Below are 18,434 nucleotides of genomic sequence, written 5' to 3' on the forward strand. Positions count from 1 at the left end.
AATTTTATCTCAATAAATATAATATATTAAAAATGTTAATGATATTTGTATACTTTGGTAGTATAATATAAAATTAAAGATTTTATGTATGGTGGTACACCAGGAACGGCGCTAGAATTTGCGGGGCCCCGGGCAAAATAAATAACAGTCATATACATACATATTACCCAAACTAACTAATCTCTGAACAGTATGAAATATCATTTAAGAACTGCGGGGCCTTGATTATAATTTTAAAATTGCAGGGCCCGGGGCAACTGCCCCGATTACTCCCCCCCCCCCTCGCGCCGTCCCAGTGGTACACATAGGCATGTCATCCCACCTACAAAATTGCTTTCTAACAATATTTTATTTTAACATTAAAATTTAACTATTTACTTAAATTATATTTTTTCTGAAAAAAAATATTCTGTTCAATATAGGTTAAAATAGTTGTGAAACCTTGTAAATAAAAGAGTAAACATAAAATGAGTATGCAATTTATTTTTATGACCAGTGGGCAGTGAGAAAAAAAATGGTGAAATAGAAAATATTGAAACATTTTTATTAAAGTGATGACAGTCACAAATTTTTTTTTAAACACGTCTTCGTTAAAAATATATCGTTATAATAGATGTATCATTAGGTATATATAAAAAATACAATTAAAACTTTAAACTTAAAAAATGAGATATGTTATCATCAATATCTTAACATATTTTACAATAAAAAATAAATATAATTTCAAATTCATACAAACCCTTTTTTTGTAGTGATAATAGATAACTATAATAATTATGATTTATGATATTAACGTTGCATACTCTGATCATATTAGCAGATATTACTCCAACAATTCTTCTCGTATAGCTTCCGCCAGTAGTAATATTCCCTAGAATAATAAGACTATTTTACACTTCAAAAAAAATTAGAGAAGTTTAAACGGGAAAACAACGAAATGTAAAAACATGTTTCCAAATTATGAAACAGGCAACTTTGTGAAAATATAAATTTATCTTAACCTACGATTTAACTATACAAATCTAGGTAAATATATTATATAATATATCTTATTGATTTGCGTTTCTATGAAAAGAAAAACAAAGCGTTGCAAAATTGGTTGGAAAAAAAAGTATTCATTCCAAAAATACATCTATGTTAAAATTGATTTTGCGAAATGCCTACAAATAAAAATAAAATAAATAAAAATCTATATGAACTAATTCTAAACTATGACTTCAAAAAAAAAAATAGTGACTACCTACCATTTGTATTCTATAATTGTAATGGGATTAGATACTGTTTGTAATACGCATGGAATGTTAACAAATTAAAAGAAATATTGAAATAATTACTTTTTTGAAAAAAAAAATAACACTTACCCGATCGACTTCTTCTGGCGTTGCAATAGAATACGAAATTCGAATATAGGGACTTGGATTTTCAGGATTTGCTGATAGTGCATATCCTGGAGCTAAGATTATTAATTTTTCCAAACATCTATTAGTGACTAATTTTTTGGCATCGTTTAGTCCAATTATTTTCAACCACAGAAACATGCCACCATTTGGCTCGTACCATTCAGCTAGTCCTGTTTAGAGAAAATTACGTGTATTTATTGGGATATTGTTATGATGACAAAAGTTAAAAGTATAAAAGTTTTGTTAATTTTTCCTTTAAAATTTAAGGGTGATCTGTTAAGAACAGATATACGTCTTTTATGGTGTAAATCTTAAGTTATATTTAATATCTTTTAATATCTAAAGAGGACGCTACACTCGCATGTGTTGTTTCCGTCTTGCAAATGTAAAACATTGCGAAAACTGTTTTGCGCGGGAAAGAGCCACTCAAGCTGTAATCCAATCTAAGCTACCAAATGTTCACACTATAAAGAAGAAAATTAGGTTTGACGGTATTAAAATCGGAAACCGGTATTGTGGTATTAGATTCAGTAGCGGTATGAAACGGTATGCCGTAAAGCCAGTATATACCGCAGTACCGGCACAAATTGGAAAACCGTGATTATTCTCCTGGAGAATATTTACCGTGCAACGTTGTTTTTAATTTTTCGATATCACAAATAATACGAAGAAAGTTCTTATAATTGTTTTAGAATTCATTATTTTTGAGTTTTTCAAAGTTAAATAACTTTTTTTTTCTGATATCGAAAAAAAAAACGTTGCACATTTTAATATTATCCACTTTATAGTGTGAAAAATTGGTTGGTTAACTTGGATTACAGCTTGAGTTGTTCTATCCTGCGCAAAACAGTTTTCGCTATTTGTACATTTGTAAGACAGAGACAAAACATGTTGGTGTAGACGGTGCAGCGTCAACTTAAATACATTTTAAAAACTCTTAATTCTTATATTTTAGTAAATATGTATATATTTTTGGTATCAACATTGATTTATATTCAATTTCTTAAACACGTGTTATAATTTACAATTGTTATTTATCACACTTAACTTTTATCATTTTTTATTATAGGTGTATACTTCAATATTACCAATTATTAATTAACTATTATTTATAATAATCATGTGAACTGTACAAATATTGTGGTCGATATGTTTCGATTTTTTCACTTATCCACCATAAATGATATCTACTTTGTACTCGGCGTTATTGCTTCACTGTTGATTCACCATTTTAATTTAAGCTTTTTTTTTATTTGGCAATTATTATTTTCGCTATTTTAAACGGATATCAATTAAATACCCTAAAAGAGATGTGTTAGTACCGCAAAACAGTTATTTTTTATTTTTTATTAAGAAAACAAATATTTACAATCTGAATAATAGAAAATACAATAAGCAATGGATATAAAAAATTTTGCAAGGCCTGACAGGTTTTAGTGAAAGAGGCATGCATCTAGTAACGCTACTTCAAGTTGATTGGATTTGTATAGTGTGTATTTTTTTTAAATTATTTATTTAGAAGATCGCGTTGCTAATAGTATAGTAGATTATAAATTTTAAATTAAGATATTTGAATAGGCTGAAGTGAAGGAGTGTAATTTTTTTAGGTTAGTGGTGTTGTATCATGTAATACTATTTATGTTAAAAATATTAACTAGGTTTTAAGCAAGAATATATGAATAATAGTACAAGAAAAATGTAGTGACAGTGTAGTGGTGGTGATCACGTGACTAACGAGTTTTTATTAAAGGTGCTGATTATATTTTTTGTGTACGTCGAAATTAATCAGCGTATACAACAGTATGTATAGAGTATAGAGTATAGACAGAGTTCCTAGATATTTTGAGGTCGTGATGAAGGACGTAGGTCAGTTTCTAAATTAAAAAAATTATATTTAAGACTTAAGTCGATAATACTAAACTTAGATGAGTTAAGTCATTGTCGATTTATTCTTAGGGAAGAATAATTAATTATTGCAATGGTTGCTTACCGTGAAGATGTTTATTAACTGCAGACATCATATAATCCAACTTTTGCTTATAGAAATTTTTGACGTGCATGAAATGAGAAATTAAACCATCTTTGCCCCAGTGTGATAAGAGCTTGTATAAAAGTACTTGTGATAATGATGATGAGTGCATTGATGATGTTTGCATGTGTAGTTCCATTCTATGCAGTAACGTTATGGGTCCGGTTACGAATCCAACACGTAAACCAGAGCTCATGATTTTCGAAAATGAATCGAATCGAAGTACACGACCCTCTGTGTCCATCGATAAAAAGCTAACAGGATTTTCCTAAAATCATATTATATTCCAGTTAATCAACTATTGTTTGTTAATAATTATACTGAAAAGTTACTTTTTCAAAATGTAAGTAGTAATATGGATCGTCTTCGAGAATGAGCATATTATATTCACAAGCCAATCGGTAAATTTCACGTCTTCTATGATTAGGTATTGTAGTTCCAGCTGGGTTTGATACAGTAGGATTCAAATAAATCATCTATTTTAAACATAGTATTTGCAATTATTATATACAATTAGCAATTTTTTAACTAAAACATGGGACAAGGGAGTCCCATTTTTAATTTTATCGTGAGTATTATTGGCTTTAAAAAGTGTACCTTGTCATTGAGTAGGTCACTGTAACGACTATAATGACCAACTAATGGATGTGTTAAATTTTAATTCCATAATAAATTTGCATACGAAAAACTGTAGGCTTATTATATCATATATAAATATATTGATTAATAACTATTAAGTATTACGAGTGGTATAAACTAAAAATAGGGAGTAACATACCTAAAATTAATTAAATGTTTTAAACCTGTAATTTTGCAAATAAACATAAAAAATATACTTATAAATTTTGAAACCTAAGGAAAACATTTTTGAATAACAAAAAAACAATATTAATCACTAACATCGTTAGGTATTCTTCGTTTATTCTGTGTAAGAATTCCAATTTTTTTTAAATTTTTTTTTCTCGATTATTTTTTAAAAAATTCAACAAATGTTCAATTTTGACTTCTCAAAAGTCAAAAGAACTACTGGTAGAAGCAACAACTATAGATACAATTTTCTATCAGAAAACACTCTTTTAAATTAAGAAATTCGTTCCATTATATTAAATTATATATATTATATTATATTACATTATATTTAATCAAACACACGAAAAAAGACATACTTATCATTGTAATGTCAATACATTCAATGGTCTACTCAGAATTTAAAAACCAAACAGGTCCTAAAGTAGTTTTTTTAAAAATCTTTTTATGAATTTTTAATTTTGACGTATAAACATATGCCAGAGTTCATAAAAAATTTAAATAATAAAAAGCGGGAAAGTGGATATCACTCTGATGTACAAATGTACAATAGGTTACAAGTAGATTACTGTAATGGATAGAATTACATACAAAAAAACGTTTTTGAGCGGAGACGGTTTATCTGTCTAGGATATACTATGGATAATTATTACTTATTAAAATATTTGATTTTCCGGTGGACATTATTTTTTTAATTTTTTTTTTTTGATAAAGGTAGACAAACTAATAAGAAATCTTGAATTAAATTTTCTAATCTTAGATTTAAAAAAAAATTTTTTTATGAATTTTTATCTAAGATAATTTGAACATAGCCGTAATTTTCACGTATTTAGTAAAAAATTGAACTTTAAATGCTTATAAAAAAAAATCATGCCTATGTATTTTTAATATTTTTCAACTGCTATTGTAACAATATGTTGGAAGCCTTATATTAAATTTTGAAGCTTTTTGATCAAAACCACAAAAATTTTATTGAAAAAAACTAAAAAAGTTGAAAAATTAAAATGTCAGTAAACAACTCAAAATTTATCTAAATATTTTGAAAATCTTATTAAATATACAAAATGTCTACATAAATATTCAGTGAAAATTTCAAGGATATGCAGTAATTTGTTTTAGAGTTACAACAAAATAAGAAAATCGCTATATGAGATATCTAGTGAAAATCCAATATTGTAAAATTTAAATTTCAAACGCTCATAAAAACTGAATTTGACTTTTTGGTGGATATTTATTTCATGATAAAGGTTGGCAAACTTGTAAAAAATCTTGTTTAAATTTTCAAATCTTAGATTTAAAAATAATATTTTTTATGAATTTCTAGCTAAAAATAATTTGCGAATTTTCATGATTTTTACGTATTTTGTCAAAATTCAACTTTTGAATGCTTATTAAAAAAAATTGTGTCAATGAATGTCTTTTATTTTTCAACTGCTATTGTAGAAATATGTTAGGAGCCTTGTATTAAATTTTCAAGCTTTTCTACCCAACAAATAAATTGTTATCGATATTAATTTTAAAAAAACTAATAATGATCGAAAATTGAATATGCCTATAAATAGTTTAAATAAAATTATATTCAATTTTTTGAAAATTTCATGGTGAATAGAATATAAATATAAAGATTCGGTGAAAATGTCATGTATTTTATGTGGTCATTTGTCTTAAAGTTACATCAAAAACCAAACTCGAAAACTGATTGTGTGTAAAAATCCCGTTTTTTCCCTTAATTTTTACTTTGTTTATATTATTTATGTGAAGTTTTTACTTTCGACTCCCTAAAGTACCAACTAGATTCACTTTCTGATTTAACAAGGTACTGAAGTCGAAAATCGAAGCATTTTTACTGCCCCAAACATGATGACAAAAAAAAAAAAAACACACACACACACATCATTGTAAAATCAATACATTCCTCGTTCCGCTCATAATCTAAAACATTATTTTATAATTATTGAAATGTACAAATCATTTTTGATAAAATATCCCGAGTTGGGGCCGTAGATACGTGGGAATTAGGGGTTCACTCTCTTATAATATGGAAAGTTTATAAATGTATTTATTATATAATTTGTTGTTATTATGATAACCCTCCTCCCCAAATCAAATTCTTGTCTACAGCACTATTCCAGTCAATTTACAGTAATTGGAAAAATTCTGTTCGCAGGTGAATATAACAAGCAGTAGTGAAAGCCCTCTAGCATTTATATATTAAACAAAACAAGAGTATATACATTTAACATAACAGACTAACTTTGGGTATAGGCTTCATTTTTCTTTTTCTTTCAGCTAACACTTTCTCAATTTCTTCCACAACTATACCACAAGAATCTTGTACTATCGGTATAATTTCGGCATCATATGGTTTAAACTGCAAACATATTATGATCACTATAAGATTTCATAGTAAAATTAAAATGAGTTTCGTTACTTTACAACTTAATTTCAATGTTGAATACTAAAATTTAGGACAGTTTATCATTTTTTTTTTAGTGTTAGTTAGGTATTAAAAACACAGACTACAGTATAAGCGTAGCATTTAAAATAATAACTTTTCAGTTGTAAGATAACGAAAGCTTTACCAAGTCAACGGCTCCTGTGTAAACAGGATCAGGCATAATCACTGGGTCGTTGCAACGCATGCACATGTCTACGGCCTTGGATAATCCTTCTTGTGCTCCAGATGTCATAACGATACTTCTTTTATCCCAATATTGAGGTCCATGAAACCTTTCTTGTATTTCTTCCAATATCTTTATCAAAGGTCGATACCTAATGGAATATTTACATAATAATAATATATTATGATACGATTTTAGTCCATGATAAATTTTAAACGAATAATGATACATGCACATTCCGCATAGGGAAAAAAATTGAAAACCCTAATTAATTCTTATAGGTAGGTCCATTAAAAATCATACATTTTAATTGTTATTAATTAAGTTTTCTCTAAAAATGTATAATGCTGGTATGTCAACGAATTTAAGCCATTTAGTTTAGTTATTTTAACCATCCATTATGTCTCTTATTAAATATTCTTAGCCTATTGTTTCAGGTTTGCAATTATAATTTTTTTTTTTTGTAAGAAAACCCCATTCCACGCAGAACTTGAAAGGCAACAAATTTGTCTTGTATACAATTTGTTTGTTATGATTTGTAATCTTTATTTACCAGTAATCGCACGCAATTCTTTACGATGATTTCATTAATTAATCTAAATATTTATGTTAATATAGAATTACCTAATATAATTTTAGGTACAACAAATTTTTATAAGCTAAGGTTATTAGTGTATAAATGTACCTAATAAATAATATAAGGGTATTAGGTATTCATATTCAAACATTAATTAGAATTTTATTTTCGTCGTCCATCAATTAACACAATTGCTTAAGTAAATAATATTAAAGACTATAATAAACTTAAAAACTTTAATATGTAAATACTAGTCTATTATGTGAATAATTAGTTATTGCAGTTTTCTAATGAACAAAAAAATATGTGTAAATCAACTTACCCAATCGAAGGCAGATATTGCAAAGCATCAGATAGTTCTTGACCTTGAAGTTTAATTTTCTCGCCGGTAATTATTTCCACACTCATCTTCTTGAATGGAAAGGTTAGTACGTTTGGTACTCCTACTCCTAATTTTATGCAGTTTGGTGGTAGTTTCTCTAATATCCTTGCTGATAAAACAATCAATAAATGTATTATATTTAAATGGTATTTTATTGTTGCACGCAATATATTAATCAGGGGCATATTTATAGGGTTTCGTCTAATTATGGGGGGGGGGAGTGGAGGGATATGTATCTAAAGTCCAATGACTTTTATGAGTTCCTATTTGAAGGTCTATTACTATAGATGAGTGTATATTCTGAATTGTTAAAATGCCCACCTATGAACAAATTTTTAGAGAATAGGCCAAAAGACAATCTATACCCTCTCGTAAATACGCCACTTACATAATCACAATATTATAGTTACTGATTTCTCGAAGTTGAGACGGCTGTCGTTTAGACGAAATGTCATTTATGAAATATGAATAATCAATTGTGAACGGGGTAGCACTGTTTTGATTGTATGTTGGTTGTGGGGCTTCAGAACCATACTCAGGAATTCGACAATCTACCGGACAACGGGTGACGGACGCTGCTTCATTAGCGGATGAATATAGTTGATACTGTGCCATATTCTGTAGGAAAAAAAATTAAAAAAACACAATAACGTAACAATAAAATTGATTGAAAAACGATCATTAAGCAAATAATTGATTACAATATAATATTATGTTTAAAATTGGCGCACATACTGGGGTGCCAGGTGGTGCTTAGCACCTCTAAGTCTTAAATTAACATCCCCAAATTATTTTGAATTAAAAATGTTGTTTAAAGTGTAATTTTTCATTTATAATGAATTATTTCCAGTTTATATTGCAGGTAATGCACTAATTTTTACTAAAAATTTTTTTCGTATACTGCAATGTCTATCGGAATGATGATTTGTTAATATGAAAATAATTATGTAAACTAAAATTGTTTAGTTAGATAGTATAGAAATGTTCAGCCATCTATTCTTAGTTAGTAGTTTTTAATATGTTGTTTTTGATTCAGTGAAAAAATCACTGATATTAATTTTTTTTATTTTATCATTATTATTTCCAGTACATTTAAATTGAGTAAAAAAAATAAAAATGATGAAAGTAGTGAAAATGTAGACGATCCTCATTGCAACATTTGTTTATTTAATAATGTTATAGGATATATTGAAAATCAGATTCATCAATTTGGGAATTTTAATGTAGTAATTTTTTGAAATAGTAAGTGTAACCGTATAGAATCGATATATATATAACTTAATGATTCAGAATGGAAAAATGATTTTGCCTATCTCACGGATATTACAATGCACTTGAATGAACTGAATTTACGCTTGCAACGTCAAAACCAATTAATACATAATTTATTTGAACATATTAAATCTTTTGAAAATAAACTTCTGCTGTCGGAAATCCAGCTAAGAAAAAATAACACTACTCACTTCCCATGTTTGTCAAAATACAATGTTACTTCAACGGAAAAATACGCAGAAGCAATTTCTGATTTAAAAATCCAATTTGATTCGAGGTTCTTAGATTTTAAAGCTAATGAAAAATTGTTTAATATGTTTTCAATTCCATTTTCATTATCATTTGAAGATGTCCCAGAAACTATGCAAATGAAGATCATTGATTTATAGAACAATTATACAATATTAAAAGAAAAGTACAATAATGTTGAACTTTCAATTTTTTATTCGAATTATATTGACACGGAGACATATCCTAATCTTCGAAACAACGCATTAAGAATGATGTCTCTTTTTGACAGTACTTACACTTGTGAACACATTTTTCACGAATGAAAATTGTCAAATATAAAACTAGAGCTCGGTTAACTGACTATCACATAGAAAATTTACTCAGAATTGCATTGTCTCAGATCCAACCAAATATTGAAAAATTAGTGAAAAACATTGTCAGTTTTCACATTAAAAATAAAATAAAAAATTTGTAATTAAAAAAAATATATTTATCTGTATATGTTTTAATAATAATAATAATTTGTAATTTTAAATGTACCTACCTAGGTAATTTTAAAAATTGTAATGATAAAACTGAATTTTTATATAAAATACATGTTTTTACTACGAATGTGGCCCGCAAGATTTAAAACAAATAATATGTGGCCCGCCGCATAAAAAGGTTGAAGACCCCCTGGTATAGATGGTGTGTGGAGAGCAAAGTCTTCCACTAGTCATTTTGAGGTAAAAGATTTTAGCATTCCCAAGTTTAAGACTGAATGTGTGCCTATCATGTTTAGCATAACATAATATTAACTAATTGATAAGATAATATAATATAATATAATATGTTATGTTATATTATGTTTAGCTTAACATAATATTAACTAATTGATAATATAATATAATATAATATCAATTAGAGTAAAATATAAATAACAAAAATATGTTTGTGCATATTATTATCCATTCTGTATTTTTCTTCAAATTAAAATTACATAACTATATAATATACTATTTAACGTATCTATTTAAAATAAATAGAGAAGTAAGAAAATATTTTACTACCTATTTAAACTTACATAAAGGTCATTAAATTAATTATCATTTAATATTAAAATACATCACGTGTTTAGTGGTAACGATTTGTACAGGCGAACACGTGAAAAATGCGCATGGACAACAGAACTACATAAATAGGTTAACATTTTACAGCCTTAGATTATGTTATTGATTATTATGAAGAAAATTAAAAAACAAATTAAAATACTTCAAATTAAATTGTAGTTTTTAAATGTTCCATAGAAATATGAATGAAATTAAAAATTCTAAAAAACGGTGAAGAGTTTGATATTTGATATCTGAATTTATTTATATCACATAAAATATGATCAAAACAAGCTGATAAGGAATTTAACATTAATATTTTGAATTTTAAAAATTAATTGCACCTCCTTATCCACTGCCGTATCGATATAGATACCAGAAAAAGTCTAAAATTGCCCGACAACCTCTTTGAAGCCCTCAGCCTTACCTATGACAACACCAACAAAATAATCACATTTTTAAAACAAATTGATATGTATAATCTAATTTAAGAATCTATTGTGTAACTATATTTTACTATGTACTAAATACTTAATTTTGTTGCAAGCTAATAACCTTAGCAGTTGAAGCTGTACCATGGATAAAAAAAAAAATTAATAATTTTAATTTTAATATCTTTGTTGCATCCTATAATAATGTATTAAATATCACGTGTTCTAAAATATTTCAAAAAACATATTTGTGTTTGTTGATTGAGTTTTAATAACTCTGCAAAATGAACAATGGATAAGATATTTGTCTAAATTATATTTAAATGTGATTGATTTTTTGAATGAATTATTTTTCAAAGTAGCAATAGTAAACAATTCGTTTGTGGTGGACTGAGTATAGCACTTTGTACAAATAGAACGTGGTTCAAATTACTTTTTAAGAATTCGTTTAAAATTTTCATAAAATCGGTCAAATAGTTTTTAAATTTATAAGCTATAAACATACATTAAGCCCTCGCCCCTCATATTAATAAATAGTTTTAAGATACAATTATTTCTTTATTCGAGGCCATAAACGCGTCGATTTGATGCTTGATTTTACCTCTTCTGTCTGAGTAACTAATAGACCATTAATTGGTCACATATAACCGTATATATTTTATATACAAAAAAAATAATACTTTACAGGGTATAACAGGTCTATTTTACTAATAGTGACGTGATATGTATCACGTGGTCATGTTAAATAATGAAAAAATAAACGTATTTATTATTGATTACCTACCTTTTAATGATAACAAAACATTGATTAGCATTTTAATTTGAACAAACTTTGAAAATTGTTTAAAAATCAATGACGCAACCAAATTAAAAGTTTTGAACGCTAAAACTATTTTTACATACTTATTTATAAAATAGCTATATTGGATGATAAAAAAAAATTTAAATTATTTAATTTTAGTTGTATAACATTAAATAAGATATAACATAAAAATTATAGCGCGGAGCTCTAGAAATCATTATTAAAAAAATTTTAAATATAGAATGGAAAAAAAGTTGTCGCAAGGTACACTCTGTGTAATGTAAAATGTGAAAATTCGATTTCCACAGTAAATCTTAAAATCCTTGTGTGAGCATCTAATTAAAATTCAGTTTTTGGAAAATTATTAATAATTCTAAGTGCACCCTTTCATGGTGGTGCACAATGTAGGTAAATTCAAATTTCCGACTTAGATATAGTTTATGATATAAGCTGATCAGGTATGCAATCAGTTTAAAAAAAAAAAAAAACATTTTCTGCTATTCCCAAATTCTCCAACTTTTGTTTCCGTAAACCCATATTCAGACATTGTACTAAAACATTTTTTTTTTTTTTTTTAATAGCCAAATATATCCAGTCATTCTCAAGGCTAACGAAATGCATTTAATTTTTATTTATATAGATAATCATTAAATCTTAGTTACTTGTTGATACATTGATTAATAATATAAAAATATAATTTTAGCAGTGTATTCGTAGACAGTAGTCTATAAACGATCGATAATAAGTTTTCATAGATTGCAATAGTAAAATCAAGAGGTTTTACATTAGATGTGTTTAATTATATTATTAAAAACATTGTTTTATAGGATAAAAATAATATTGAATAATTGGCAGTATTTTAATATTTAACATTTAACTTCAATTAATAATTAATTTTAATAGTTTATAAACAGGTAAGAAGTTTTATATAATTTAGGTTTCATAATGTTACTTAAAAAAAATATTTTATGAACTGAAATATTATTTATAATTGGCAATATCTTGTATCACTTACATTTAATATCAATCCTTTTGTTATATGATTAAAATAATTGAATTTAAATTAGGTATTTAATATTAAAGTTAAGTTTTAATATACCTACAATTATTTAATATTTTTATGTTTAATACCTTATAATATGTCTATTCTTATTTCATATTTACTTATTGTGCTATTAGGTACAAATTGTATATTTCATATAGAAATAAAAAAATAAAAAATGTAAGAACTAATTTTTACGTTTATAATAAATAATAAATCAGTAAAAAATTATCAAAATATAAAACTTACCTGCAGTTTCATAGAAATATTTTTTCTTAAAGTTTTCATAATATTGTGTCTCTTTTAGTTAAAAAAGTATTTATAGTTAAAAGCTTAGTGTATAAAGTTTTCAAACTAAAACAGTTAAATCCTAATAATGAAATTTTAAATTTTAAATTTATTTTTTAAACGCACTCATTTAGTACCTATTATAAACTTCAAATTAATTAGTTTGATTTATTTTGAAACAATAAGTGTGGCTATATAGTATGGATGTTATGATTGAACATATTTTTTAACACGTCAAGTGTACGACTACGTTAAACTTATGATTAGTAAAAATAGTATAGTCGAACAATAAATAAATGAATAGATAAACATAAAGAATATTTTTGATGTTATCGAAATTAATGTCCAATCTAACTAGTAAAATTATAATGTTAGCAAAACATTAATTATTGCGATATTTAATCCTTAAATTAAATATATCAATATAGTTAGGTAGTTTACTATGTTTGTTAAGTGATAAATCTAAAAATATGATAAAATAATATAATAAAAAATATAAAATAAAATGTATTACGTTTCAATCTCCGTTGTGTCTTGTGGTGAATATTCAAAACTCCTTCGAATGATATATGAAAAAGAGCACTTGGGAATCTAATCAACTTAAATTTATATACCTGATAAATTATAATATTATATTGTATAGAATAATTAAAACGAAGCGGTCCGCAGAACATCGGGTTTTATATCAACAATATTATGGTATTCAACCTACCTAACGAAAGTGATAAGATGTTGTGTTGCTTAATCAACCTTTTTAACTATAGCGTCAGTACCTACTTCCTAAATATAATCAGTCGATAGAAATTTCCATAATGTCGATCATGTCAACAAACGTAAAAAAAAACTAATTGATTACAATACATTAATTTATGTCAAAATAATATTATCATTGATTCTATGTTGTTGTTAATAATTAGAAAATTGTGATGGTCCAATTATTAAGGTATTTTATTAAATGTAATACCATGAATGTGCTAATGGCATGTTTGTGTAATATAGGTATCAAATGTTGGTACCAATTAATTTAACTACGGTAATAATTAATACATAATATGTTAATTTTTTTGATTTCAATGAAAAATCGTTGCATAGATATGAAAACATTTCTGAAAAAAAAATGCACATATTTTATTATTGTAAAATTAATATTTTAATATAGTACTTACATATATAATAAATGGCCATACATTGATGGAAGGTAGTTGAATTCGCAACAAAAAAGCCACAAAATAATAATCATGAAATGTTTTAATTGCAAAAAGCAATAAATTGTATTACATACATTTTTCATAAATTTACAAGATATAAGTAAGTATAACCTATAAAATGATTACCATCGCAGCGTTATAAAATATAATTCAAATTTTATATTACAATAACTATCATCAGTACGCCTTAGGCCTAATTTTTATATTTATATGTCTTTTTTTCGTAGTCTTTCAGTATTATATTGTTGAACTGTACATCCTTCATTCGTTTTATTAATGGTTCAATCGGTATACTACCCTTATGAACAAGATAATTAAAATTAAATTTCAATGACAAAATATTAAAATTTATTGAGTTTCATTTAAAGTGTATATATATTTATTACTTAGCAAACATATTACGTAACTAGTATAGTACATACAACAGCGATTAAATCATTATAATATATCAGATAATAGTTTTTATTATTGTATCATATTATGTTATTTATCACTGTTGTACGTTATACATTTTATAACGAGCGTCTAGAGACAGCTGCTGCACAAGAGCAAAAAATACCTTATCAATTATAATATCGTATTTCTTATCAATTATCATATCATACTTCTTATTAATTATAATATAAATAATAATATATATATATATATATATATATATATATATGAATTAATTAATTAGTTATTAGAGGAATAGGTAATAGAAGAGATTTGTCATCTCAGAATAATATAATAAAAACAAGTCTATAATTATAACATAGGTGATGAACTATTTCGTATATTTCATAAACACCAACGACTTGACTTGAAGATCAATTAACAGCTAGCAACACATAAAACAATAAACAATCACAATGTCACGATTATATACAACATGTAAATATGATTACAAATTTCAGTAGGTAATTGATTAAGAGGACGCCACACCCGCATGTGTTGTCTTCGTCTTTCAAGTGCGTAACATGGCAAATTTTATGCTTAGCAGTTCCAATTTAACTCCGTTAGTTTACAACTTAGAGTAAATTTACCTCTTATAAGAATTAAAGGTAACATTATCATCTAGGTTTTCAAAGAGGCTTTTTATTATATTTAAATTTTGAAGCAACTTATGAGTATTTTTAAAACTGTGAATTGCTTGTATATCTTAAAATACTCATAACTCGCTTCAAAATTGAAATATAATAAAAAGCCTCAGTGAAAGCCTAGATAATAATGTTACCTTTAATTCTTATAAGAAGTCAATTCACTCTAAGTTGTAAACTAACGGAGCTAAATTGGAACTGCTGAGCATAAAATTTGCCATGTTACGCACTTGAAAAACGAAGACAACACATGCGGGTGTGGCGTCCTCTTAATGTATATTACTGATTTTTTGACACTTGCCTATTTTACACGAACCAATAATTTTCATGGCACGTTTTCCTGTAGCTTTGCTCGAAAATATTCCTGAACGATGGCAATAATAAATATTTGTGGCTACAGTTTTATATTTGTTAAATCTTGTCCCCCTTTTTGTTTAACAAATCGCGACGAAGAACTTACCTCGTCAATTGATTTCCATTATTCAAACTCTATAGAAAATAAAGAAAAATCAAAATATTGATTTCATAAATAAGTTAAATAGTGAAAAATTCAAGTAATATAATATTTATCCTGAAACGAAACAAAATTCATATTAATTATATCTAATTCAATATCTGCATCTATATCAGTGGTCTTGAAGATTTAATGGTACGTCCCTCCATATAAAATTTTATATGCCTAATTAAATTGTAATTTTTACAAAATTTATGATTATAATACGTGCACTCGAATATATTTGAATAAATCACAATTTCAAAAAACTGAAGAAAGTTTTGCGATTTGAAAATTTTGAATATTTTTAACGGTTATGATAATTTATAAGAAATACGATATGATAATTGATAAGGTATTTGCTCTTGTGCTGTCTCTAGACGCTCGTAATTTTATATTGCTGCCAGTCGGTTATTATCACGTCATTTTGTGTATAAATTGTGCGTTATAGGAATTAGATTTAAAAATAGTCAATATGAAAAACGTATAGTTAAGTATAGCACAGAAAATCAAACAGAATCGTGTTCCCAAAATGGTAATTCAAATGTATGGAATCCTGCTTTACATGTATATGAAGTAGCCCCCCCCACTTTGATCTATCAACTCCAAACAAATTGTAAACAATTGTAAATCCATTGTAAATAATTGTAAATTTATTCACTGAATTTGTAAATCAACAAAAAAGTTGGAAATGAAAAAAAAAAAATCGAAGGGGCTAGCAAAAACAAAAAAAAAATTAAAACAAAATGAATAAATTATTTTTTTACGAATAAAATGTTTAAAAACTGAAGATCGAAAAAATGTTAAATAAAAAGGAAATTTACACAAACAAAATTTATAATAGTGTAAAAATTAATAATCACAAAAAAATTAAATAAAAAGTTAGTTTTTGATGATAATACTATTGGTTGAAATTAAAAAAAAATAATTGAATGAAATTAATTTTTATACATTCACAGTTGAAAATTATTAAAATTTTCAGTTGGAAAAAAAAGCGGGTAAGTAAGTGGATGTCGCTCCGCTGTACAGTAGGTTACAAGTAAGTTACTGGATGATATTAAATTTGAATTTAATGATATAATATCATTGTATACGAAAAATGAGAGAAATTTGAGAGGAGACTAGGATATTTTATACTATATTAATTATATCTTTATTGTTTCAAAAAAAAAATAATGAAGATACCTATAAAATAAATTCCAAATTAATCAAATCAGATTCATTATTTCTCCGACTCACTCAGTCATTCATAATAGATATATACAATTTATTATAAAGTATTAATATAAGTCATTAACGATATTAACTATTAAAATAAGAATATAAAGTTTACTCTAGAAATTTCAAGTACCCACAAATAATATTTTTAAATTAGCTACAACAATATAACTAAAATTTTTATTCTTGGTTATATTTATATGTAATTTTATCCAAATTTTTTTACGAATTCAGGGAATGAATTTACAATTATTTACAACGGATTTACAATCGTTTACGGAGTCGATAAGTCAAAGTGGGGGCCAACTTCATGTAGGTATGTGTGCTTTACCGGAGCATTGGACGACTATAGTTAAGGCGAGGATGATAGAGGTTCAACCACGGCTTATCTTTATTATGTAGTCCAACACCCCGAATGTAAAAACTGACATTTATATTTAACATGTAGTTACCTTTATTTTAATGTTTTGTATTTAAATATATATAATTGTTATACCTAATGTCCTAATATAGAAATAAAATAAATAATAATGTAATATTAATGTTTAAGATTTGATACAACATTGCGGCAGATTGCATAATATATTATTTGGCCTTCTACTTTGATATTTATACGATATACTTATAGGTATATATATAATAGATAGGTAGTTATTATATAAATATAAACATGATAACGTTTCAAAAATAAACAATAAAATCACGTGCAAATATATTTGTTGCAATCAAAATGTTCAAATCAACAACCTATACAATTTTGATTTATCTGGATGTTAGTATAATATAATATGTATAGTATATAATATACAGTATACCTACATCAAACGAAAAAAAATAGTTACCTATATAATACTATTTATATTTCAGAGAAATGCGTAATTTAAACACAATTGTATACAAATACAAAGTGCAGACAGGAAACAGAATATTTATTATATAAAAGATAATCGATGAGATCACTCACCTCTAAGTCTGTTGTATTATAAATATTAATTCACACGAAATTTTTCAGCCTATTATTCTGGAGCAAAAAACTAAAAACTTGAATTTTGAGGTGATCCTGATACAATTTAGATCTAGTTGATAAGTATCAATAAGTATGGAGGTCAAAAGTAGAAAATGTCTAGCATCTTTTAAACTAATAATCAAGAAAATTGATTTTGGCCGTCTGAAAAAATAAATAATTTGAGACAATATTTCAAAAATATTTTGGTTAAGCCAAAAAGCTTGTATGTTTAATACAATGTTTCTTATAAGCTTTTTTTTAGCAATTGAAAATATAGAAAATACAGTCACAAGTATTGAAGTATGTTTTACATGTGAATATAGATCAAATATTGGCAACATTATTTCGGCATATTGGTATTAAGTTATAATAAATTATAATAATTTTATTTAAGAGTGATTTATATACGAGAGTATTGTATTGCTAAGACTAACATATTTTAAATTTAAGTCTTAACTGA

General features: G+C 26.0%; 1 protein-coding gene across 2 annotated transcripts; it reads right to left on the reverse strand.

Moving 5' to 3' along the window:
* Positions 1-523: 523 nt before the first annotated feature.
* Positions 524-13,656, reverse strand: LOC107171505 (kynurenine/alpha-aminoadipate aminotransferase, mitochondrial). 2 transcript variants are annotated; one of them, XM_089227858.1, is made up of 9 exons: positions 13,485-13,656; positions 8,227-8,434; positions 7,757-7,925; positions 6,819-7,008; positions 6,491-6,607; positions 3,762-3,905; positions 3,391-3,697; positions 1,362-1,570; positions 524-871 (listed from the first exon to the last, which is right to left on the reverse strand). In XM_089227858.1, the coding sequence occupies exons 2-9, from the start codon at positions 8,429-8,431 to the stop codon at positions 824-826; spliced, it is 1,389 nt and encodes a 462-aa protein (XP_089083984.1). In that variant the 5' UTR covers positions 8,432-8,434; positions 13,485-13,656; the 3' UTR covers positions 524-823. The 2 variants fall into 2 exon arrangements, with proteins under 2 accessions (XP_089083984.1, XP_089083983.1); XM_089227857.1 differs by lacking the exon at positions 13,485-13,656 and adding an exon at positions 12,932-13,153.
* Positions 13,657-18,434: the final 4,778 nt, after the last annotated feature.

Source organism: Diuraphis noxia, unplaced genomic scaffold, assembly GCF_037042655.1.
Source record: "Diuraphis noxia isolate RWA-SAM2 unplaced genomic scaffold, SU_Dnox_SAM2 contig0004, whole genome shotgun sequence".
Lineage (NCBI taxonomy): Eukaryota > Metazoa > Arthropoda > Insecta > Hemiptera > Aphididae > Diuraphis > Diuraphis noxia.